This window comes from Bufo bufo, chromosome 4 (assembly GCF_905171765.1).
Source record: "Bufo bufo chromosome 4, aBufBuf1.1, whole genome shotgun sequence".
Classification (NCBI taxonomy): domain Eukaryota; kingdom Metazoa; phylum Chordata; class Amphibia; order Anura; family Bufonidae; genus Bufo; species Bufo bufo.
In genome coordinates this window covers 615,382,169-615,409,168 of record NC_053392.1, presented here as the reverse complement: position 1 = coordinate 615,409,168, position 27,000 = coordinate 615,382,169, and the positions used below count along the sequence as shown (strand labels likewise).

The window sequence follows — 27,000 nt, the reverse complement described above, 5'->3', positions numbered from 1 at the left end:
GGGCAACCGCGCGCACCTTATCGAATACATCCCGGTACTCCTCATATTCAGGAGGCAACAGAGAGTCCGAGGAAGTACACAGCAACTTGACAGACCCATGGATGCAACTAGCCCCACACTGCGGTGACCACGAGAGGATCTCGACCGATCTCCAATCGAAAGTCGGATTATGCTTCTGGAGCCAGGGGTACCCAAAGACCACCGAGTAGTGTGGAGACGAAATAACCTGGAGGCAGACCGACTCTCTGTGAACGGCACCAATGGCTATCCCCACTGGAAGGGTCTCATGAGTCACGTGTGGCGGCAGAAGGGGTCTGCCGTCTATCGCCTCAAGAGCCAGTGGGGAACCTCGAGCCTGCAGAGGAATGGAATTGGCGGCAGCGAACACACTATCAATGAACAAACCACCAGCACCAGAGTCCACCAACGCCTGGGTCGTCACCGAGCCCCCGACCCAGGATAGGACAACAGTGATCAGTGGTTTGTCAACACGGGAAACCGGGGACGAGGAGATTCCACCCAAGATCTGCCCCCGACAGGATCTCAGGGTACGAGCGTTTCCCGGACGGTTCGGACATGCCAACCGAAAATGCCCACCGAGACCACAGTACATGCATCGGCCCTCACGTCTCCGGAGTGCCCTCTCCCCCTCGGACAGGCGAGCAAACCCCAGCTGCATGGGTTCACCCCCAGACAAGTCACCCCCAGGAGGCATGGGAGGAGAGGGAGGCACGGGTGGGACAGCAAACGTAGGCACCAATCTGTTAGAAGACCTCCGCAGGTTCTCCTTAAAGGAAGGTCTCTCCCTGAGTCTGGTGTCAATCAAAATCAGGAAAGAAATAAGAGACTCGAGCTCAACTGGTAGGTCCTTAGCTGCAACCTCATCCTTCAAGGCATCCGAGAGACCATGAGAGAAAGCAGCGACCAGAGCCTCATTATTCCAGCCCACCTCTGCTGCCAGGGTACGAAACTCAATGGCGTATTCAGCTACGGATCGTGAACCCTGTCTGATGGACATAAGGAGCTTCGCAGCAGAGGCAGCACGAGCCGGCACATCGAATACCTTCCGAAGAGAAGCAACAAAACCGGAAAACTCGTCAACCACCGGATTGTTGTTCTCCCATAAAGGGCTGGCCCAGGCCAAGGCCTTGTCCGAGAGCAGCGAGATCAAGAAGCCCACCTTTGATCTCTCAGTAGGAAAGGCATGTGGCAGCAACTCGAAATAAATGCCCACCTGGTTAAGGAAACCTCGGCACTGAGTTGGCTCTCCCCCAAAGCGCTGTGGAAGAGGGGCAGAACCGGTCATACCCCGAAACACCGCAGGCGCAACAACAGGTGTCGGGGTAGACTCTGGCGCAACAACCGGAGCGGCAGTAGGAGCCAGCCCAGGAGCGACAACCGACCCATCGGCAACGGGAGCGAAATGAGCCGTGCGTTCAAGCAGGGTTTGCAACGCCACAGCGAACCGACCCAACAGGTGATCCTGCTGATCAAGTCTGGCAACCAGCGTGGGTAGCGAGGATGGCCCTGTACCGTCAGAATTCATGGCTTGGTCCTAATGTCACGGAACCATGAACCAGACGTACAACAAGAGATAAGTGAAAATAAGAAGGCTTTATTGAAAATAAAGCTGTAAAGCAAAAGTCCAAACGGATGGTGAAACCGAGCAGAGTCTTTGCGAAGCCAGAGGTCAGGAACCAGAAGGGTAGTCAGACGAAGCCAGGATCAGGAACCAGCAGGGTAGTCAGACGAAGCCAGGATCAGGAACCAGCGTCTGACTGACGAAGCCAGGATCAGGAACCAGCAGGGTAGTCAGACAAAGCCAGGATCAGGAACCAGAAGCAGCAGCAGTCTTAGAAGCATGTGAACACAAGAGGACCAAGCAAGGAACTGAAGCCACAGACCTCCTATATATATGAGCTAGGCATCCAGCTCCTCCCAGGGGAAGGAGGAGCCGCAGGCTGGAAGGCTACAAGAAACATAGAAACCAAGATGGCCACCAGCACATGTCAAACGAAGGAGAGCAGCAAGCAGGTAAGACCATGACACATAGGCCCCATGAAATGGCAGTAGGTGGTCACACAAGCTTTAGCTAATCCTAGCAGTGGACACTCTCAGCCACAATATAATTGGCACTGGTAAAGATAAGTAAAAACCTGGTGTTCATTCATTAATAATGTTTCCCAAATTGTGAAAAGTTTGTTAAGCATATGGGTGGCATAGAGCATATATTAGGGCCATACAGTGGGCGTATACTCAGGTGGTGTGTACATGTTCATGCCGAATTTATTTCTATTCATGATATCTATCCTATACACTTTGGGGGAGCTTGTGTTGTCTGTTGACATTTGGATGTATTATACTGTATGGTCTGGGTCAGGGATGCTCAACCTGCCACGCCCCAGCTGTTGTAAAACTACAACTTCCATCATGCCCTGCTGATAGCTGTAGGCTGTGTGGGCATGCTGGGAGTTGTAGTTTTGCAACAGCTGGAGGGCTGCAGGTTGGGCATCCCTGCATCACGCTGGACAGGATACAAGATACACAGAAAACAACAAAACCAGTGTCTAGGCAAGAAGCTGGGGATAAAGGTCACCTCCTGACAAATCCCTACCAGCTCTCCCTAGACTTCTATGCCCACGTTCAGACCCTGAAGGTGGGAATGAACGTGTCCCCGTGCCTGGGCTGAAGATACCCTAAGATGGTGAAAGGGGGAAAGAGGCAGCCTGCTCCCTCAGGACCTGGAGGGGGCAGGTGTCTCTCTAACAGCCTAGACAGACAACAACAAGAAACACAAAACCAACTTATCTTGTAAGTGAGCAGGAACAGCAAATCCTTCCTTCCTTCCTCTCAGAAAGACAAAAGCTATAACCCGCACAGGACACTGGGAGTGGGAGTAATTTAAACTGATACCAACGACCCCACCCAGTGCACCTGAAGGGAGGCGGATACAGCTCACTCCAAAACAAAAACAAAAGGCTACACACGTGCTGCTAACCTGGCAGACCTCCGCACATAACCTGAGCAGGGCATGACACCCTGGTCTGGATAGAAACACCTTTCACTATCTCTACAAGGGAGTAAATTCTGGGAACTTTGCAGACTAAGAACTCCTGAAAACGTTATACAAGTAAATGTGATTTACTTGCTAAATTGTACATTATCCTGTGTTATTACATTTCCGATTTACTTTGTTTCCTGATCCTGGTTTACTATTGTTTTAGTAAACCTTATATGATTAATACAAAATAGTTTGCTTTGGGAAAATAAGAAAATTTTGTTTAATTTTCTAGGTAAAGACAGGTTAAGCAGCTCCCATGGATACTTCAATTTATCTTCCAACCATGAAGCAGAAGAAAACAATACCACACAAGCTAATTCAATAACTCCTAATGTACCCTCAGTCTTTCAAAGCGAAGATCTATCCAGCGACACCACTGGTCACAAGAAAAGTTTGTGTAATCAATCACTGATTGGCAAAACAAAAACTAAACAGAAATGTGGGAAACATTTAAAAAAAAAATCTTGTTCAGAATGTGGGAAATGTTTTAGTCAGAAATCAGATCTTGTGTGCCATCTAAGAATCCACTTAGGGGAAAAGCCATTTTCATGTTCAGAATGTGAGAAATGTTTTACTGGTCAATCAAGTTTTATTCGGCATCAGAGAACTCACACAGGGGAGAAGCCATTTTCATGTCTTGAATGTGGAAAGTGTTTTAGTCAGAAATCAAATCTTGTTACACATCAGAGAACTCACACAGGGGAGAAGCCATTTATGTGTCCTGAATGTGGTAAGTATTTTGTTGTGAAATCATTGCTTTTAGAACATCAAAGAATTCACACAGGAGAGAAGCCATTTTCATGTGCAGAATGTGGGAAGTGTTTTAGTCAGAAATCAAGTCTTGTGGGCCATCTAAGAATCCACTTAGGGGAAAAGCCATTTTCATGTTTAGAATGTGGGAAATGTTTTACCAGTCAATCAAATTTTATTCAGCATCAGAAAACTCACACAGGGGAGAAGCCATTTTCATGTCTTGAATGTGGAAAGTGTTTTAGTCAGAAATCAAATCTTGTTACACATCAGAGAACTCACACGGGGGAGAAGCCATTTATGTGTCCTGAATGTGGTAAGTATTTTGGTGTGAAATCATTGCTTATAGAACATCAAAGAACTCACACAGGAGAGAAGCCATTTTCATGTGCAGAATGTGGGAAGTGTTTCAGTCAGAAATCATGTCTTGTGGGCCATCTAAGAATCCACTTAGGGGAAAAGCCATTTTCATGTTCAGAATGTGGGAAATGTTTTACCGATCAATCAAATTTTATTCGGCATCAGAGAACTCACACAGGGAAGAAGCTATTTATAATGTCTTGAATGTGGGAAATGTTTTAGTCTGAAATCACATCTTGTTAAACATCAGAAAACTCACACATGGGAGAAGCAATGTATGTGTCCTGAATGTGGTAAGTATTTTCGTGTGAAATCATTGCTTATGCAACATCTTAGAAGTCACACAGGGGAGAAGCCATTTTCATGTTCAGAATGTGGGAAATGTTTTGCCAGTCAATCTAATTTTATTCGGCATCAGAGAACTCACACAGGGGAGAAGCCATTTTCATGTTCAGAATGTGGGAAGTGTTTTAGTCAGAAACCAAGTCTTGTTAAACATGAGAGAACTCACTCAGAGGAGAAGCCATTTTAATGTTTAGATTGTAGGAAACGTGGAGCTTCATTATAGAACCTGCAGCCTTCTGATTTATAACTTAATGTGGTTTTAATATCGATGACCTATTCTCAGGATAGGTCATCAGTACCTGAACAATGGAGATCCAACAGCTGGAACGCCCACTGATGAACTGCTGGAGAAGGCATCAGCGCTCACAGTAGCGCCGCTGCCTTCTTTCAGCTTTTTTCTAGGCCAGTGACAACACATTCATCGGTCACGTGGCCTAGGCGCAACTCATCCCCATAATAGTGAATAGGGCTGAGCTCCAATTCCAAGCACAGCGGCTATACTATGTATGGCACTGTGCTTGGTGAGCTGAGAGAAGTCTGTGGTGCTCAAAGGAGCTCCGGTACCTTTTCAAATAGCTGATCGGTAGGGGTCCCGGATGTTGGATCCCCAGGATCAGATACTGATGACCTATGCTGAGGATAGGTTATCTGTATTAAAGTCTTTGATCCTCAATGGGTTAAAAGGGGTTTTCAATGTCATATTAGTACTGTACAGACAGAAGTACTAAAAAACCTGCACTAAACTTTTGTGACATTGTGATCACATTGGCACTACTGCTGTGCCTGCTAGAGTAGGACCACAGGTATAATACATGGCCATCATCCTGGCTGCACAACATAGATCACTGATCACTGTTTAACTCCCTACCTGCTGTTATCAAAGCTGATGGAGGGGAAAGCAAAAGGTCATCCCATTTGATGTCATTAAGACATGATGGAAATTCTGATACAAATTTGCCATTTTACTGGTCAGGAGGAGTACGGAACATGTTGTTTTATTTTGGTCATTTTCGTATCTGTATGATTACATAATAGAAAAGACACAAAGCAGAATATATAGGGACATACCCTATTGTAGAGCATATCATAGGGCCATACAGTGAGCATATACAGAAGTCGTGTACATGTTAATGTTCAATAAATTTTCCAATTTACACTGTCCCTATTCTGTTTATACCCAATCTATAGAGTAAAATATACAGATCACTTCTCTAGCAATACCTCATACATATTTATGAAGGTTTACTGTATGTGTTCCTTATCACACAAAAAGAAAAGATAATGGCGGTAGTGCGTTCTAATAAAATAACTAAATCACTGCCTGATAGAACGTTTTAAACAAAAATAACTAAATTCTTTAATAAATATAAAAAAAACGGGGCAAGCATGCCCTATGAGATCTGGGCAGGCAAGAGAAGGTGCTCTAAATGTGCGGAGGGGTAAAGCCATATATACCTTACACATCTAGTGCGCTTCCTCAAAAATCAAAGCGTATGTAAAATGATCAGTGCACAATGGTACATACAGTGCACTAGGTACAACGCTCAGGTGTAAATTGAGCCACTGAGGGAAGGGATCGTGCCTCCTGAGTCTGATATAGTTGATCCACCAGGTAAACCATCGCAGTGTCCACACTCATGTTTTAGTGGGACCTTAATAATAGACTGCTGCCTGGGGATCGCATGCACATGAGGCGCGGACCTGTGGTAGCTGCACGCTGCCTGAAATAACAGACCCTGATCCCTGCCTGAGGCACTGGTACCACTTTGTCCGCCACTGATGATGTGCCGGACGCCCTAGCCCCGGTGTTCTGCCAAATCTCTATACCTTGCGAAAAGTCTATAACGGATGTGACGCGGCCGCACAGGAATCAGCTGGAAGAAGTACTTTGTGCACCGCGCGTGCGCACTTAGGGGTACAGAGATTTTGCAGCGCAAAATGTTTCATCAGATCTCCCTACCCCTGAGTGCGCACGCCCCCTCAAATCATCGAGTGTGCGATATTGGGGTCACCACATAGCAGAGCTGAGTGCACGATATTGAGGGACACCACATAGCAGTGATGAGTGCGCGATATTGGGTTCACCACATAGCAGGGCTGAGTGCGCAATATTGAGGGACACCACATAGCAGAGCTGAGTGCGTGATATTGAGGGACACCACATAGCAGAGGTGAGTGCGCGATATTGGGGTCATAACATAGCAGAGCTGAGTGCGCGATATTGAGGAACACCGCAGAGCTGAGTGCACGATATTGAGGGACACCACATAGCAGAGCTGAGTGCGCGATATTGAGGGACACCACATAGCATAGCTGATTGGGCGATATTGGGGTCACCACATAGCAGAGCTGAGTGTGCGATATTGAGGGACACCACATAGCAGTGCTGAGTGCAGGATATTTGGGTACACCACAGAGCTGAGTGCTGGATGTTGGGGACACCACATAGCAGAGCTGAGTGTGCGATATTGGGGTCACCACATAGCAGGGCTGAGTTCGCGATATTGGGGTCACCACATAGTAGAGATGAGTGCGGGATATTGGGGTACACCACAGAGCTAAGTGCTGGTTATTGGGGACACCACATAGCAGAGCTGAGTGCGCGATATTGGGGTCACCAAATAGCAGAGCTGAGTGTGGGATATTGGGGTACACCACAGAGCTGAGTGCTGGATATTGGGGACATAGCAGAGCTGAGTGCACGATATTGGGGTCACCACATAGCAGAGCTGAGAGCGCGATATTAAGGGACACCACATAGCATAGCTGATTGTGCGATATTGAGTGACACCACATAGCAGAGCTAAGTGCTGGATAATGGGGTCACCACATAGCAGAGCTGAGTGCATGATATTGGGGGACACCACATAGCAGGCTGAGTGTGCGATATTGGGGTCACCGCAGAGCTGAGTGCTGGATATTGGGGTACACCACAGAGCTGAGTGCTGGATATTGGGGACACCACAGAGCAGAGCTGAGTACGCGATATTGGGGTCACCACAAAGCAGGGCTGAGTTCGCGATATTGGGGTCACCACATAGTAGAGCTGAGTGCGGGATATTGGGGACACCACATAGCAGATCTGAGTGCGCGATATTGAGGGACACCACATAGCAGAGCTGAATGGACGATATTGGGGGTCACCACATAGCAGTGCTGAGTGCGCAATATTGGGGGACACCACATAGCAGAGCTGAGTGCTGGATATTGGGGACACCACATAGCAGAGCTGAGTGTGCGATATTGAGGGACACCACATAGCATAGCTGAGTGTGCGATATTGAGGGACACCACATAGCAGAGCTGATTGCGCTATATTGGGGTCACTACATAGCAGAGCTGAGTGCGCGATATTGGGGTCACCACATAGCAGAGCTGAGTGTGGGATATAGGGGGTCACCACATATCAGAGCTGAGTGCGTGATATTGGGGTCACCACATAGCAGAGCTGAGTGCACAATATTGGGGGACACCACATAGCAGAGCTGAGTGTGCGATATTGGGGTCACCACATAACAGAGCTGAGTGTGGGATATTGTGGTACACCACAGAGCTGAGTGCTGGATATTGGGGACACCACAGAGCTGAGTCCACGATATTGAGGGACACCACATAGCAGAGCTAAATACGCGATATTGGGGTCACCACATAGCAGAGCTGAGTGCGTGGTATTGAGGGACACCGCAGAGCTGAGTCCACGATATTGAGGGACACCGCAGAGCTGAGTCCACGATATTGAGGGACACCACATAGCAAAGCTGATTGGGTGATATTGGGGTCACCACATATCAGAGCTGAGTGCGTGATATTGGGGTCACCACATAGCAGAGCTGAGTGCACGATATTGGGGGACACCACATAGCAGAGCTGAGTGTGCGATATTGGGGTCACCACATAGCAGAGCTGAGTGCGGGATATTGGGGTACACCACAGAGCTTAATGCTGGATATTGGGGACACCACAGAGCTGAGTGCTGGATATTGGGGACACCACATAGCAGAGCTGAGTGTGCGATATTGAGGGACACCACATAGCATAGCTGAGTGTGCGATATTGAGGGACACCACATAGCAGAGCTGATTGCGCTATATTGGGGTCACTACATAGCAGAGCTGAGTGCGCAATATTGGGGGACACCACATAGCAGAGCTGAGTGCGTGATATTGGGGTCACCACATAGCAGAGCTGAGTGTGTGATGCTGGGGGTCACCACATAGCAGAGCTCAGTGGTTTCACATTTTTTGGCCTTTTTTTTAATTTAGTTTATTTATTTTTTTGTCTGATAGGTTTAGGGTAAGTTCGTGAACACCCGTGCCCCCACACACACGCACACTAAATAAAGTTTTCCACACACACGCAGACACACACTCCCCTATGGCCTGCCGGATATTCTCGGTCGAGGAGGCATACGCCCTGCTTGCCTCCGACTCCGAGAGTCCTAGTGAGGACGAGGATGACCCCACTTTCATGTTGTCATCCGCGTCCTCCTCATCATATAGCGATGATGATGAGCCCCTAAGGCGGAGCAAGGGGACCAGCATGCTAAGGACCCTGTGGCCCACACTAGTACGAGCAGCTCTGGGGCTCGTACTAGTTTTCCGGCCCACCAATTACGTCCACCGGAGCCCCCTGCCGGTGAACTTGTCTGGTGTACTTCAGAGTGTTTTGAGCCTGTGATTTCTGATTTTGTAGGCCAATTAGGAATCCAGATTTCCACAGTGGGCTTCACTGAATATGACTATTTTAGTCTTTTTTTCAGTGACCACTTTGTGAATCTGATGGTGGAGCAGACGAACCTGTACACCCAACAGTTCATTGCTCAACACCCGGGCTTCTCTTTGGCTAGGCCCGGTGGCTGGACCCCGGTCAGTGCAGCCGAGATGAGGACGTTTTGGGGCCTCGTGCTGCACATGGGCCTAGTCAAGAAAACTAGTGTCAGGCATTACTGGAGTGGGGACGTCCTCTACCAGACCCCACTTTACAGTACGGCCATGACACGCTCCGGGTTTGAGGCCATTCGGAAATGCCTGCATTATTCAGATAATGCAGCATGTCGTCGTCGTCCCCCCCGAGGTGATCCTGCCTATGACCGCCTGTAAAAAATCAGACCGGTCAGCGATCACTTTGGCGCCAAATTTGTACAGGCCTATGTACCTGGAAGGGAGGTCGCGGTTGATGAGTCTCTCATTGCGTTCAAAGGGAGACTCATTTTCCGCCAGTATGTTCCCTCTAAGTGGGCGAGGTATGGCGTGAAGCTGTACAAACTTTGTGAGAGTACCTCAGGGTACACTTACAAGTTTGGTGTGTACGAGGGGCGAGATTCCCGTATTCAACCCCCAGAATGTGCTCTTCTTTCTTCTTCTTCTTGCAGGACCTGGCTGGAAAAGGACCTTCGGTGACGTCAGCGTAGGTCCTGCTGAATGAAGATAGAAGAACCATGTTATAATGGAAAATAATAAAATATACAGAACACCGATCCCAAACCCGAACTTCAATGAAGAAGTCAGTTTATTATTGGTCCGGACCCATTCTTTCATCTTCCACAGGTCTGGGCAGCCATTTTGGACCCTCTCCCAATCAGCCAACATCTTTCCCAGCACCATTGGCATCCCGGACGCCACCCCACTTGAATGTGCCATGTCCTGAAACATGGGTAATCGACCAAGGTCAGGAGTTTCAGTGTCCACTAGCTCCTCATCTGCAATCTGAGTCGACAACCCTACAGGGATTTGGGAAAGTGCATCGGCGTCGGGGGTCTCAAACATTGGAGGTCTGATAAGAGGTCTTCTAAAAATTAGGGATCTGATCGGAGGTGTGATTGAGGGTCTTATTAATATTGGGGGTCTGAGATTTTTCCTCTTCTGAAACCTAAGTGCGTCTTATAGGCAGGCACGTCTTCATGGGTGGACTGGCCATAGCTCCTATAGAGAAATTTCCCAGTGGGCTGATGCCCAGAGGGCCACCCATGCCCTCCTCATGGCTGCCAACCAGGTGCATGAAGATCTGATGCTCTCAGCATTTATTAACGTAGGAACAACAGGCACTTGTGCACCTGGCCCACGGCTGCATGTGCCTCCTGAATTCAACTGTATTGCTGTCCTAGGGGCGATGATATAGTTTCATACTGTGGTGCAGGAGGCAGTTTTTTGTTCTGCACTATGGTATTGCTGGCCCCGTGTACTTCTGTTGTCCCGCCGCTACCCCTCCATACAGCTGATTGGCGGGGGTGCAGGGAGTTAGACCCCTGCTGATCCTGAGGATAGGTCATCAATATTAAACCACTGCTCAACCCTTCAAATCCATCACCCTGATTTTGGACCATTATCTACAGTAATACACGAGTAGCACTGTAGATATGGAGTCCAGATCACTATATTTAGATTTTCCTCCTGCATCCCTTCACCCGCGGTCAGCACTCAGAGCTGCGTTGAAATACATTGTCAGGACTCCTGTCCATACGCCCATGAGCCCTCTCCATTATGTTAGAACAGCTCAGCAGTCTGGACTGTGTATTTCTGTACAGATATGAGCATTGACAGCGGAAGAACGGGGGACAGTAGGAAAATAAAAAAATAGTGACATGGACTCCTTATCTGCAGGACTACACATGTATTACTTCTGGTAATAATCCAAAATCATGGTGATAGATCCCCTCTAAATGCAGGAAAAAAAGTTATTTAAAAAAAAAAAGGGTGGCAAAACTCAATATGATCAAACCATTGGTGTCCAATAACACCTGTTAAGCCACACCCATGGTCACACACCCTTTTGGGTGTGGCTTAATTTGGCCAGTATTTTTTGTTGAGAAAGGTGGCAACCCTACACATAGGGGACACCTTGAGCATACAGGGCTCACAAAGGGAACACACAGAGCACACCCACCTCACACAGGGGACATACGGAGCACAGACAGCTCACATGGGACACACAGGTAGTGTAGATTCTCAGTCCATGCCTGCCACTGGCCCACCCAAGTGGGGACTGCCTGAAGTTTTCAGGGAGAAGACTAGTCAGTGTGGTTGCCAGGAGCAACCCTTGTAATATCTGAACACCATCTCTGCTTGCTTGGATTTTCTGTTGGCTTCCATTCTAGTACTACTTTCATAGGCTACAGCATCTGCACCACTGCCCCAGCCTACTTCCCCCTCTAGTGGCTCCAGCTTGCAGCTACCTTTGCCACCATGATATGAAGGAGACCCCAAGTCCTTCCGTGGGTTTCTGAACCAGTGGACTATTTACTTTGAGTTTCAGTTTAAAACTGACTGATCTAAGGTCTCCTTCCTTGTTTCCCACCTGTCCGGTAAAACTTTAGTCTAGGCCACTCCTCTCTGAAAATGGTATGACCCACTAACCTGTAATCTTTAGGACGATCAACTTTCTGTCAATTATTTGAAAAACTGTCCAGAAAACTTCTGCTGCCTCTTTTTTGCTGCGACTCCTCCCAGCAATGGCACAATATGCTATACAGTTCTCTACCCTAACTTTAGAGCTGTCCTGGAACAGCGAGGCCCTGGTGGCTGCTATTTGGGAGGGTCTGTCAGGGTGCTTTAAAGACTAGCTGGCAGGGCGGGATGTACTAGCAATCCTGGGGATCTGATTTCTCTGGCTATCCATATTGATCTTTATTTAGGGAGTGCCTCAAGGAAACAGCACAAGAAAGGAGAACCCCCAGAATGGTGCTCACATTATAGCGGTCCATGCTTGTTTCTCCTTTGACTCTTGTGCTGTCTGAAAAGGAGCATCAGCACATGCACAGTAACAATTTGTATATGTAATGTGATGGCAAGAGCCACTGCGTGAAGACATGTCCGCTGATGGCGCGAATCTCCAGTGCCTAGGACTGAATAGAGAAATTACTATGGGCAAGAGTACTCTCTCCAAAGTTAACTTTTCCTGTGACCTTGTCGTGCTGTGGCATCCAGTTTTCAGGCCTTCCTGGAGTTTGGTTTGACAGATACATTCCTGCAGGCTTTATTGACCCAGCACCACATACCTACTATACACCGGGAGAAGCCTTTAGTGGTGGCGTCTGTCAGTAATTGAGGTGCCTCTTACGAAACGCTTTCAGTACACCACTATGTACATGGACCTCCAGGTGGCACTTCTTCACTCTTAGAAGATCTCATTGCATTCTGCCTAAATCTATCAGTTTCCTGCTTTTGGGGTAACCATGGTTCTGCCTTCATGCACTCATGATTGACTGGGACAAATCTTTTGCTGGGGCCCAAAATGTCTTATCTGTCTGCTGTGCTTCCTGTCTGGAGACTACAGGTTATGCCAAGTTTGCAGGGACTGTTGTGGAAGCACTCCACCACATGGCTCAGGCTATGTGGGATTATGTTATAGAGAACCTAGAAAGAAGTTACATCTGGAAGTCTTCCTTTCCTATGTGAGATGGCTTTTTTTGTGAAGAAGACAGACTTTTCTTTTCAGCCATGTATTGATTACCATGGTCTAAATAAAATCACAATGAAGAAAAGGTATCCCTTAATCCCTAAGCTCTTTGACAGACTCTGTACAACCAGCGTATTCATGAAGTTAGATCTCAAAGAGGCATACAACTTGATTCGTTTATGAGACTGTGACGAGTGGAAGACACCCATGATGGCCATTATGAGTTTCTCATTATGCCCTTTGGCCTGTGCACCACTCCTGCTGTCTTCCAGAAGTTTAATGACATCTTCCATGGCCTGCTTAACATCTGTTTTTGGGCTACCTGGATGACATCTTGGTCTTCTCCCCAGATCTGACTTCTTACGTACACACATCTGTACTGTGCTCCAGCACCTTCGAGAGAACAGATTATATGTTTGAGAAGTACCTTTTCAAGAGAACTTCCTTTCCGGGCTATATAATCTCCAACCGTGGTATTCAGAGGGAGCCAGAGAAGCTTACCGCAGTTCTTGAATGACTTTTTTATACTGGCCTTGGAGCCATGCAACGATTCTTGGGCTTTGACAATTACTAGAGGAAATGTATTCATTACTTCTCCACTCTTACCACCCCTATCTATTTTTAAATGTTTTTATTCAAGGTTTACAATAAAGTAATTAAAGACAGGGTAGTATATGGAAAGCAAAAGTCATAATTAGAGATGAGCGAATCAGTTCGAAATGAACCGGGTTCGTTATGAACTTCCAAAAAATGTGTCTGCCAGACGAACTCAAAGTTTTTCAGGTTTGCTTCAGAGGAATACAGTAAAATGGCACACAGTGCCATTTTACTGCACAAGTTGGCGTGAAAAAGCATGAGGGAGGTAGAAGAAGGATGCTCACATGACCCTGAAAGGAAGTGGGGGAGGGCTTGCCCTGATTGGCTCACAGGCCAACAGACATCCTAGATGAGCCAATCATTGCTGCAGCAGGCAAGGAGGTGCCCTTGCAGAACATCATTATGTGTTGGGCTGTGAAAGAGGGGAGATAGTTCAGATAGTTCTAAGCATTGTCTGACAGAAAACGATCTTGGGGATAGTGTACAGTTACAATCAAGCTTCTATTCTAGTGTGAGGGACAGTGAAGGGAAAGGCTAGAAAACAATAGGGAAAGGCAGGAAAAGCTTTTAGCCACGGACTAAAAAGTGAGGAGATTATGCTGGGTATGCCAGGCAGTGCCTTTCAGTTGCAGCTACTGCCTTATAACAGATGCAGCTGCTGCAGAACCTCAAAAGCAGCTATCTGCAAGAACACTTTTTTCTGTGTGTGTAGTGATGGGGGTGGGGGAATAAGCCAAATACAACTGTACAACACATGTTTTATCATCCAGAGTATAGAGTTTTAAATATCAGTGAAAACACCTGAAATAGTAGTCCAAAATCTGTGTCAGGGCCTCTCCAGACAATTCAAGGTTTTTCTGTTTCGTAAAACATAGCAATACTAGTGTGCAATGTGTGTCTTACAGTACAGAGGGTAGCATTTGAAATCCCTGAGTGAAAATATTAAATACTAGACTGAAATCCGTGTCAGGGCATCTCCAGACAGTTGAACCTTTTTTTGGTTTTGTAAAAATAGCAATACTAGTGTGCAACATGTGTCTTACAATACAGAGGGTAGAATTGTAAATATCAGGGCATCTCCAGACAGTTCACTTTTTTTTTCAAAATACACACATGAACAAAATGGTTGGTACCCTTCTGTTAAATGAAAAACTCACAATGGACACCAAAATAACTTGAAACTGACAAAAGTAATAATACAAAAAATGTACTGAAATTCAGACATTGCTTTGGAACAGTGGTTCAACAGAATAATAAAAAAATATAAAAAATTATGAAACCGGCCTGGACAAAATGATGGTTCCTTTAACTTAATATTTTGTTGCAGAGGGCTCATAGAAGGCCACTTCCGAATAGTCTAATCCTTTACTCCTAGCCATTCTTGGATGTTTTTAGCTATGTGTTTTGGGTTATCCTGTTGGAGGACCCATGACCTAGAACTGAGACCAAGCTTTTTGACATTGTGCAGTAGATTTAGCACCAGAATGACTTGATAGTCTTGAGATTTAATTGTATCCTGTATAGATTCAAGACACCCTGTGCCAATTTGCAGCAAAACAGCCCCAAAACATAACCAAGCCTCCTCCATGTTTCATGGTAGGTACAATGTTATTTTCTTTGTATGCTTGATTTTTGTGTCTGTGAACACAGAGCTGACGTGACTTGCCAAAAAATCCAGTTTCATTTGTCCAAAGGACATTCTACCAGAAGCTAATATAGAATTTCAATTCCTGAGTTACAAGCTACTACTATGAAATGGACAAACTCTAGGATTCAGTATGCCTATTAATGTGTTTTACTTTGTGCATTGTTTACTATGAATTCTTATAAAGTTTCTAGTTTTCAAATTCTGTCTTTTAAAATTGCATAAACGGATTGTGAAATTGCTCATATCAAATAAAAGAACAGAATATGTGAAAGAAAGCATTTTGGTGACAAAAGATCCTTCTTTTTTTGGTTGGAGAGGCTCACAATGTTCAGTTCAGTTTCCCTCTGCAATGATTATCCCATTTTCTTCCTAGGGGTTAATAATCTTGTCATCTATTAGACCTTGGCTACACTGCAAGGTCTAATAGAGCTGTCACTTAATAGTTAAAATCAATCAGTCGCGCTACAAAGTCGCAGTGTAGCCTAGGCCTTAAGAGCAATCATTCCATACCCTTCATTATATTTCTAGTTTTTATATATAATTTATATCTTGTGGTCAGGTTTCATAAATAAAATATAAAAAAGTCCTTATAACTGATGAAATTGTAATAGTAATTGTGCTGAAATACACATGAGCGAACCTGTCTAGATTCGATTCGGTTCTGCCAAATTATTGAGAAAGTACGGTCCGGACCCAAATAGATTCAGGCCAAACGAGATTGTCTCCAATTGTCCTGGAAGTTGGTATATAACACCCTCTAGTCTCCTAGGACTCATAAATGTTAGGACATGGTATCTCTTTTCATTCACGTTATCTCTTTTTATCTCCCAAGCTCTCGAATGTAATGACAGCAATACTAAATCCTGTCTGACTGACACTGACACTGACATACCTAGTTATATGTAAACGCATGTTTGATGGAGTGAACGAGCAACATGTTTAAAAAGCACACCGTCCTGTGGCATGTGCTATGCCTTTTCATCTTCCATAAATTGTCCCCTATTGGGGGAAGGTGGTGTGTAAACACACATGGTGCTATAGTGAAAAATGTGGATTGTTAGGGGACCAAGCATCCAAAAATTATGCCTTGAAGGGATCAGAATTCCTGCCCAAAAATTCTCACAGCAGCAGTGCAATGTGGATGTGGCAAGGGTAGGGTATTAGAGGCACATGGCCGCAGTAGTAGTGGCAACAGAAGTAGCATAGCATGGAATGTACAAGGAAATAGATTGGCTGTCTATGGGTGGTAGTAGTAGTGGTAGATGTAATAGTGGAGAAGTATATAGTGGGCTCAGCATGCATGTTGGAACTTGCATCCCTGGATCTGATGAAAGCTGTAATTGCACCGGACGGGGTTAAAAGCAAAGTGTGCTTGGCGTGCACGCTGACCTGCATTCCCTGGACTTTGTGTGGCTGTCATGGCCCATAAACAGGTAGGAACTAGTGTAGGGACCACTCCATAGAGGCGACCTTGACGTGGTGAGTGGCTTATTACGCTATGGCCAAAATGTACACCAATGCCTCATCCAGCATAGAGGCAGGGCAGAATGCTGGTTGCAGAGTGCTATTGCATTTGTATTTTGCGTTTGTATATGTATTTCGCCATAGCAATGTGCACCTGCATACAGGGTTGTGCTGACTCAATCACCCACATTTTTTAGATGTAATAGTGGTGGCAGCAGGGCATTAGTGAGAAGCAGCAGCTGAGGCGGCAACGTATGGTACATGTTGGAAGCCAGCAGCATTATGGAGGCAACAGCAGCTATACGGAATATGATGGAAGGCAGACAACGACATGATGGAGTCAGCAGCCATATGGAAAATGATGGTAGTCAGGCAGCAGCAGCCTTACAGAACATGATGGCAGGCAGACAGCAACAGTGGCGAGATGGTGCACCATCAGGAAAGTCAGATCTATTCACTGGTCTCAGTCGGAGGAGTGTGAAAATTCTCCCAAATCCAGGCTTGGTTCATTTTGGCGGAGGACAATTTGGTGCATTTGGGTGTCACCATGGCCCCTTCAGCACTAAAAGATCCTCTCCGAAATGACACTAGAGGCTGGGCCAGAAAGAAAGTGTACTGTGCCAGTTCGGGCCACTGTTCCAATCTTCCTGTCCAGAAATCCATGGGGGCAGGGAACAAGGCATGCACCGGAGACAGGTCTGAATCTGTGCGTTGAGGCCTCAGCCTGGTGGCCTGCGAAAGGCCTGGTGAGGCATGTGAAAAAACTGCTCCATCATGTTGAGGAGACTGAACTGGCTGCTGATGCAGCTTCTGCTGCTTGTGGCAGCCTGAGGTGGATGACTCTGTGGGGGGCAGAGAGAGGCATGCCTTTCAGACTCGCTGGCGGCAGGCATCTGCTCACGAAAAGCTATGGTAAGCTGTGTAAACAGTGTTTCCTGGTAATAATGTAATATGGTCTCCTCGTCAAAGGGAAGAAAACATCCCCCCATTTTGCTTTGATAGCGAAGGTCTATAAGCATGCTATCCAGTAATCATCGGACTGCTTGATTTCATTGATATGCCTGTCATGGTAGCAAGCAAGTATAAAGGTCACCATTCTGGCCAGTGTGCCCGGGAGCCAGTTATTTCCAACTCTACCCCCCACTGAGACAATTGGGTGTGTGGCCTGTGTCACCATCATCATCCTCTGACTCCATCTCCAGTGGCAGAACCTCATCCTTATCCGTGCGAGGGCAGACAGCAAGATGCATTAGCTGTTCTTTCTACGTCGCTCCCCTACTACATGAGCATCAGCATCTGTTCTAAGATACATATGAGGAGGATAAGTGACAACTCCAGCATGAACGGAATGAGATGCCACTGCCCGACTAGGAAACAAAACATGCTCTTTGCTAAGGCGGTCTACTGCATGAAAAAAAAAGTGTTTACAGCTTACAGATGCTCTATCATGAACTATGTTGAATTCCAGCGAGATGGAACGTTTCGGATTAAGCGGAGACTTGCAGACCATTCTGTCGCTGCAAGTCCAGGAGACTGTTCCTCGCCACGTAAGAATGGCTGAAAATGGATACAGTCTCCTGGACATTGCCAGCACCTTGCACAAGCCAGTGTACATTTTTAAAAAGCGTTGCACGACTAGGTTGATGACGTGCACCATGCAGGGAGCATGTGTTATTTCCCCCAGGTTCAGGGCCTCCATGATGTTGCGGCCATTCATGCTGACCACCGTGCCCAGTTGAAGTCGGCGGGGTTACAGCGACCCTGTATGAGCGACCCTGTGCCCTTCTCCTGTTGGGACAGGCAAGCGTCCACGGAGGAGGAGGCAGATAATTGTCTGGTGTGGGAGCCAAGCTGACAAAATCATGGGGGAATCAAAAGGACCGTGCCTCATTGCTGGGGTGCTGCCTTGTCGCTGCCAGAAAAAACATTGACCAGGTGGGCAGTGAAAGACATGTACTGTCCCTGCCCATAAGAGCTGCTCAAGGTAGAGAAGCCCAGGTGGAGAAGCCCACGTACTTCGGCACATGAGAGTACAAGGCAGGGATGGCTTTTTGGGAGAAATAATGTCGGCTAGGTATCTTGCAGTGAGTGCACGCTGTCAGCTCTCTAAGGCTAGGTCAACATGACGACATTTTGTTGCACCAATGTCGCGCGACAATTTTTATAATGGCAGTCTATGCTGTCGCACTGCGACATGCTGCGACTGCGAAGAGATGGATTTTTTTGCGACTGTCGCGTCGCAGTCGCAGCATGTCGCATGTTGCAGTGCGACACCATAGACTGCCATTATAAAAATTGTCGCGCGACATTGGTGCAACAAAATGTTGCGCGACTTATTGTCGTCGTGTAGACCTAGCCTAAAGGCAGCAGACTCTACTAAATGGTACAGCAGCAACTGGACTGTCAGCAACTTGGCAAGGTGGGAATTGCACATCAGGGGATTGCTGAGCATGCAGAGTTGTTTCCTGGACACTTATTCCATAGTTACATATTTGATACGGTTGAAAAAAGACATAAGTCCATCAAGTTCAACCATTCCATTAACGATGGCTGAAAATGGAGCAGAAGAAAAGTCTGAGAGAGAGGCAAAAAGTGATGATGATGATGTGAATGACACCGTATTGCACATGGATGCAGTCTGGCTGCCACAAGGAAGACCAGGTGAAGGAGGAAACTCTTGTTGCGGTAGATGGTGGCAACCTCTGTTGGCATGGGGTGATGCTACTTTATGTGCTTCAATAGAACTGTGGTGTCTACGCTTGTGTTTGGCTGCCCGTGGCTTATTTTATTCTTGCAGAACTTACACAGGGCAATGCTTCGGTCTTCCAGCAGCATGGAGAAAAACTGATAGGAGATACTCGCGCACAGCTAGAGGCAGGGGAGCTTGGCTTAGCTCTGAAACGTTTTGGTCCTAATGCACCCACAGTGTCAACCAGATCCTGAAGCAGATATGGCCTCCTCCTCAGCACCCAGATCCAGTTCCCAGGCCCTGTCTGAAGAGACTCCATCTTGTCTTCTCTTACATGTACAGAATTGTTATAATATCTCACCCACACACTTCACATCCCCATCGCTGTGAGTTAGGTTCACTTATCTGTCTCAGGACAGATTCTGGGAGTCTCCCAGAACTAGAGCAAATGTTCTGTTTCACTCAGGGTCATTCGGCACAACTGTGTGCATTCTTATATGTGACGTATTACATACCCATAAAAGGATGTTCCAGTAGTATCTGAGTGACCACCTATGTTTTTCTTTTATTATTGGTTTAACGCTGTTGCTATGCAAACTTTTCTGCTGCCTATATGAGGCCAAGCTATAGCATAATAAAGTTAGAGTGTTTCTCAGTGATGTGTGTGTCTATTATTGCCAACTGAGAAACATCTCTCCTGACGTCAGTGTCTCAAACCAAGGTTGTCCTAGAGGTCCAGAAAGATCCAAATCCTTTCAGTTTGGGGGCTCCGTCCGGGATAGAGAAGGCCATCCTTGTGTCCGGTAAAAGAGACATCCCTTTTGTCCACTCCCGGGTCCGAGGGCACTGGCCACATCTCTACCCGTGAGTTTTTATTATGTATCCGGGATACATTGTTAAGCCTTAAAAATAAACTCTGGGAGTTTATAATAAGTACTTGGAGTACTTTCATGAATAAGGCCGGCACTTGGAGTGCCACGCACGGAAAAAGATCTCAGGGAGATTTGTTTTGTGTCAGGGACACATCATAGGATCTCAGGATCCATTCCGTAAGTTGTTTTGTGTCAGGGACACACCATAGATTCTCCGGGAGATCTATTTATATTCTCTAACTGTCGACAGAGATATTTTTTAGTACCAGGGATACATGTAAGAGAACAGTCTCCGGGAGACTGACCTACCTTGGTTTGACACATACCTATATAAAATGAAACACCAAAGAAAAAAGGCCAGCACAGAAATGAATATATAATTAATCTTTATTATGGTCTCAAACCGGGACCGGAGGTAAAAATACAGATAAAATACAATACTATGATGGATGGGAGACACACAGGAAGAAAAGACCAACACCACTGGTAATGAGCATATAAATAAAATATATATATGTCAATTAAATATCAAAGCTAAATGAAATCATATAGATATAACATAGTGTATGGATGAATAAAAAAGCCAGATAAGCCAGATATCTAAAAAACAGGCAGAGTCATAGATAATACAAGCGGATGAAAATCCAAAAAACAGTACAGGGATAGATAAAGTGCAAAGTGCCAAAATGCAAGTACATGAATCAGATTAATGAAACATCCGTATGGAAACAAATGACATATACTACCTGAGTGGTGAACCTGTAGTGTACAGCATTGTCCTCCAAGCCAGTTTAAAACACTGTCACGCAACCCCCCCCCCCCCCCCCCCCCAGGGTTCTGTGCTCTTGCAATACGTGGATTATTTGCTATTTGTGCAGTATGTCAGAGGAGGCCAATGTAACAGATGGTTTATCTTTGTTGAAATGGTTGTCTGAATGTGGACACAAGGTGTCACACAAGAAAATGCAATGGTGTATAAAGCAAATTGAATACTTGGGCTTTGTTCTCACAAAGGGAGAAAGGAGAATCAGCACAGAAAGAGTCCAGTCTGATTGCGGGCCTGGTCACCCCGCACACCAAGAAAGAAATGTTATCTTTCCTTGGTATGATAAGCTACTGCAGACAATGGATTCCTGATTGCTCCTACTATGATAATGTAATGAGACAAGCCACTCTGGCAGACATGTCAGATCTCATCATGTTTAATGCTTTTGATTATTTGAAATGTTCTTTTAATGACAAGTCTGGGTTTGGGCCTCCCTGACTACAAACTCACATTCCACGTAAATGCTCGACAAAATTGTAAAACCATGGCGGGTGTGCTAACACAATATCACGGAGGCAAGTTACGTCCTTGTGCCTTTTTCTCAAAGGTGGTTCCGGCATCCGTCCAAGGAATGCCAGCCTGTCTGAGATCTCTTGCAGCCTGTGCTATGATGGTTGATCTTGCAACGCCACTCACAATGGGACATGAGACTATCCTGTACACCACACATGATGTACTAAACCTTCTCAAAGGCATACACACACAGCACATGTCTGCACAAAGACTATCTGGATGGGAGATTCTACTCCTCAGCAATCCCTCCCTCCAAATCAAATACGCAACACACACCTCAGGTCCAGCACCTATCTTGAATGCCCTATTAGGACTTAACCCCTTAAGGACCTAGGACGTACCGGTATGCCCTATTTCCCGAGTCCTTAAGGACCCAGGACGTACCGGTACGTCCTGACTTAAAATCGGAATTCCGGCGCCGCAGGGGTTAATCGGAACGGGATTTCGGCTGAAATCATTCAGCCGGCATCCCGTAACAATGCAGGGGGGGGGTCATTTGACCCCCCCGTATCGGCGATCGCAGAAAACCGCAGGTCAATTCAGACCTGCGGTTTTCTGCGTTTCCGGTCCATTCGGGGGTCCTGTGACCCGATGAACCGGAAAAAGACTGCGATCGGTGGCGTAATTATACACCACCTATCGCAGTCCGAGGATTTGAAGAGGCGGTGCTGGCTCAGGTGCTGAATGCCGCTGTCCAGGGTGCTGATTGGTGCAGGGGAGAGAGGCGCGAGATTCAAACTTCCTGTGCTCCTCTCTCCCCTCCTCTTCCTGTCCAGCACCCTGACCGTGCAGCATCGTCCAGCACCAGCTCCTGTGTCCCTCTTATCGGAATCCATCACCCTCCTGCACCCATCGCCACCCAGGTAGGTTAGGGTCAGTGAGGGAGAGGCACCGTTAGGCAGGGAAAGAAGGGAAAAGTAAGTTAGGAAAAAAATAAAAATAAGTACTTTTATTCCAAACTTCCATCTAACCCTAACCCAGACCCCCCCTGCCACTTTTGCTGGCAATCCTGGAATCCAGATTCCCACAGTGGGGTTTACTGAAATAGACTATTTTAGTTTTTTTTTCAGTAACTCACTGGTGAATTTGATAGTGGAGCAGACGAATCTGTACGCCCAACAGTCCGTCGCTCAAAACTCAGGCTCAGTTTTGGCTAGACCCAGTGGCTGGACGCCGGTCAGTGCAGCCAAAATGAGGACATTTTGGGGCCTCGTGCTGCATATGGGTCTAGTCCAAAAACCCAGTGTCAGGCAATAATGGAGTGGGGACGTCCTATACCAGACCCCACTGTACAGTATGGTCATGATACGTCACCGGTTTGAGGCCATCCGGAAATGTCTGCATTATTCCTATAATGCAGCATGTCCACCCCGAGGTGATCCTGCCTATGACCGGCTGTATAAGATACGGCCGGTCATCGATCACTTTGGGGCCACATTTCAGCAGGCCTACGTACCTGGAAGGGAGGTCGCGGTTGATGAGTCTCTCGTTGCGTTGAAGGGTAGACTCAGTTTCCGCCAATATATTCCCACAAAGCGGGCGAGGTATGGCGTGAAGCTATACAAAATTTGTGAGAGTGCCTCAGGGTACACTTACAAATTTTGTGTGTACGAGGGGCGAGATTCCCGTATTGAACCCCCAGAATGTCCCCCCACTCTGGGTGTTAGCGGGAAACTCGTGTGGGACCTTATGTACCCACTGCTGGATAATGGTTACCACTTGTACGTGGATAACTTTTATACCAGCATTCCCTTGTTCAGGTCCCTTGCTGCCAGATCCACGTTCGCTTGTGGGACCGTGAGGAAAAATCAACGCGGCCTCCCTGCCTACCCCCTCCAGGTACCTATCCCTAGGGGTGAGACCCGTGCACTTACCAGTGGAAACCTGTTGCTGGTCAGGTATAAGGACAAGAGGGATGTCCTTATGCTGTCCACAATCCACGGTAACAGCACCACCCCAGTCCCTGTGCGAGGTACCGCGGCAACGGTCCTCAAGCCCGATTGTATCGTCGACTACAATTGGTATATGGGAGGAGTTGATCTCTCTGATCAAGTCCTCACGCCATATAACGCCATGCGCAAAACCTGGGCATGGTACAAAAAAGTTGCGGTCTACTTGGTACAGGTTGCCATGTACAACTCTTTTGTACTATCCCGAAGCGCTGGCAGCACAGGGACATTCCTCCAGTTCTATGAGGCAGTCCTCAAGGACCTGATCTTTTCGGAACGGGAAAGAGCAGGCCGGAGTACCTCGGGAATTGGAGGCGCCCGGATCGTCCCTGGCCAACACTTTCCAGGTGTGGTCCCCCATACTGGAAAGAAGGGACGAACCCAAAAAAAGTGCAGAGTGTGTCACAAGAGGGGGATACGGAAGGACACCACTACTCAATGTGACACTTGCCCCGATCATCCGGGCCTCTGCATTATCAATTGCTTCAGGGAGTATCACACTTCCATGGAGTACTAAATTTTTATAATCCTCAACAGTCCACTAGAGAACATAAAACACTATGGCTCTCAGACTTTGGAGACACGGAAACAATTTTTCTTTCCCCAAAAAATATTAGTTTTAGTGCAGGCATCCTCAAACTGCGGCCCTCCAGATGTTGTAAAACTATAACTCCCAGCATGCCCAGACAACCTACAGCCATCAGCAGGGCATGGTGAGAATTGTAGTTTTACAACATCTGGAGGGCCGCAGTTTTAGGATGCCTGCTTAGTGTCTCCAAAGACTGAGAGCCATACATATTGGGCATCGTCGCGTGCGTAAAAGTCGTCGCTATAAAAATAACGTTTGACCAAACGCCTCGGATGAACGGTGTTAAAAATATAAAATAAAAACTGTGCCAAAACACCCATTTTTGGGCAAAATTTAAATTTGAATCCATTTTGCCGGTAATAAAGCAAGGGTTAACAGCCAAACAAAACTAAATATTTATTGCCCCGATTCTGTAGTTTGCAGAAACACCCCATATGTGGTCGTAAATGGTTATATAGCCACACGGCAGGGCATAGAACAAAGGGAACTCCATATGGTTTCTGGAAGGCAGATTTTGATGGACAGTTTTTTTTTTTACACCATGTCCCATTAGAAGCCCCCCCCTGATGTAGCCTAGACTAGAAACTCAAAAAAAGTGACCCCATCTAAGAAACTACACCCCTCAAGGTATTCAAAAGTTACTTTACAAACTATGTTAACCCTTTAGGTGTTCCACAAAACCAAATAGTGGATGTAGAAACAATTTTAGAAGAGTAATATAGAGCAACCAAAAATCAAATTTACCCCAAAAATAGTCCCAAAACAACAACCACCTTATCCTGTAGTTTCCTAGATGGGGTCACTTTTATGGAGTTTCTACTCTAGGGGTGCATCAGGGGGCTTGAAAGGGTACATGGTGTCAATAAACCAGTCCAGCAAAATCTGCCTTCCAAAAACCATATGACGTTCCCCTTCTTCTATGTCCTGCCGTTTAGCCAAATAGTAGTTTACGACCACATATGGGGTGTTTTTGCAAACTATAGAATCAGGGCAACCCATTTTGAGTGTTGTTTGGCAGTTAACCCTTGTTTTACTCCTGGAAAAAATTGATTATATTGGAAAATTTTCCAAAAAATTGAAATTTCAAAATTGTTTCTCCATCTGCCATTAACTCTTGTGGAACACCTAAAGGGTTAACAAAGTTTGTAAACCCAGTTTTGAATACCTTGAGGGGTGTACTTTCTTAGATGGAGTCACTTTTTTGAAATTTCTATTCTAGGGGTGCAACAGGGGGCTTCAAATGGGACATGGTATAAACAAAACCAGTCCTGCCAAATCTGCCTTCCAAAACCCATATGGTGTTCCCCTCCTTCTATGTGCTACCGTTCGGCCAAACAGTAGTTTACGACCACATATGGGGTGTTTTTGCAAACTACAGAATCAGGGCAACCCATTTTGAGTGTTGTTTGGCAGTTAACCCTTGTTTTACTCCTGGAAAAAATTGATTATATTGGAAAATTTTCCAAAAAATAGAAATTTCTAAATTGTTTCTCCATCTGCCATTAACTCTTGTGGAAGACCTAAAGGGTTAATAAAGTTTGAAAAAACAGTTTTGAATACCTTGAGGGGTGTCGTTTCTAGAATGGGGTCATTTTTGGGAGGTTTCTATTATCTAAGCCTCACAATATGACTTCAAACCTGAACTGGTCCATAAAAAGTGGGATTTTGAAGATTTCTGAAAAATTTCAAAATTTGCTTCTAAACTTCTAAGCCTTGTAACATCCCAAAAAAATAAAATATCATTCCAAAAATGCTACAAACATGAAGTAGACATATGGGGAATGTAAAGTCACCACAATTTTTGGGGGTATTACTATGTATTACAGAAGTAGAGAAACTGAAACTTTGAAATTTGCTAATTTTTCAAAAATTTTGGTAAAAATTGTATTTTTTTATGCAAAAAAATTAACTTTTTTGACCCAATTTTAGCAGTGTCATGAAGTACAATATGTGACGAAAAAACAATCTCAGAACGGCCTGGGTAAGTCAAAGCGTTTTAAAGTTATGAGCACTTAAAGTGACACTGGTCAGATTTGCAAAAAATGGCCTGGTCCTTAAGGTGAAAATGAGCCCGGTCCTTAGGGGGTTAAAGGACCTGAGGATCACTTGACTGAGGCACATGATTGTATACACGCCATACAACATGACACACATATTGTCCTGGAGGCCAGACCCATCACATACCAATCTGCACAAGCAGCAGAATTAATTGCACTCACGAGAGCATGCATACTACATGAAGGCAAGCCAGTCACCATTTACACTGACAGCAGGTATGCACATGAAGTGGTCTGGGACCACGGGGTCATTTGGCAAAGGAGACGATTCATTGCAGCTGATGGTAAGCACATCTCACATTCACAACTTGTCATACAACTTTTAGGAGCCATAAGATTTCCCTCACAGATTGCAATTGTCCACTGCAGGGCGCATACTGGTGGTAAAGATCATGTATCCCAAGGCAATTCCCTGGCAGACGCGGAGGCCAAGAAGGCTGCACTGATGGCCCCGGCCACATTGCAAATGGTGAAATTAGTACCTCCTTCACTTGAGTTAACTCAGATGCTTGTGGATCTCCAGTCCTCAGCTACTGACGATGAAATGGCCGATTAGTGTTATCCAATCTTGCAGAAGAATCCTAGGACAAGATTAATCTGCAAGGAGGGGGAAACATGCATACCACAGCACAGCTCCCCTCTGTTCATTGCACATTTTCATGGAGTAGGACAACAGCATTCAAACAACACATGCTGCTAGCACAGAATTTCTATATTACAGGCATTAAACAGTTAGTGTCAGATTATGTGGGAAGGTGTATCACATGTGGAACAACCCAAACACCAATGTAACCAGATTGATTAAAACCCTAAGTCAAATTGAGGAAAAAGTTGCTTGTAAGTCTCCTTGTCTTCTACAGGAACCAACTCACCCATTCCAAGTGGG

General features: G+C 46.0%; 2 protein-coding genes across 2 annotated transcripts in view; both read left to right on the top strand.

The window, feature by feature from the left end:
* Positions 1-4,515, top strand: part of LOC120999668 (zinc finger protein OZF-like) — a 230,237-nt gene extending 225,722 nt beyond the window's left edge. Inside the window, exon 7 of the mRNA XM_040430677.1 lies at positions 3,294-4,515. Coding sequence (XP_040286611.1) covers positions 3,294-4,375 — 1,082 coding nt within the window. The 3' untranslated portion in view covers positions 4,376-4,515. The remainder of the gene's footprint in view (positions 1-3,293) is intronic.
* Positions 1-27,000, top strand: part of LOC120999664 (oocyte zinc finger protein XlCOF6-like) — a 2,208,135-nt gene that overhangs the window by 1,879,013 nt on the left and 302,122 nt on the right. The window lies entirely within an intron of this gene.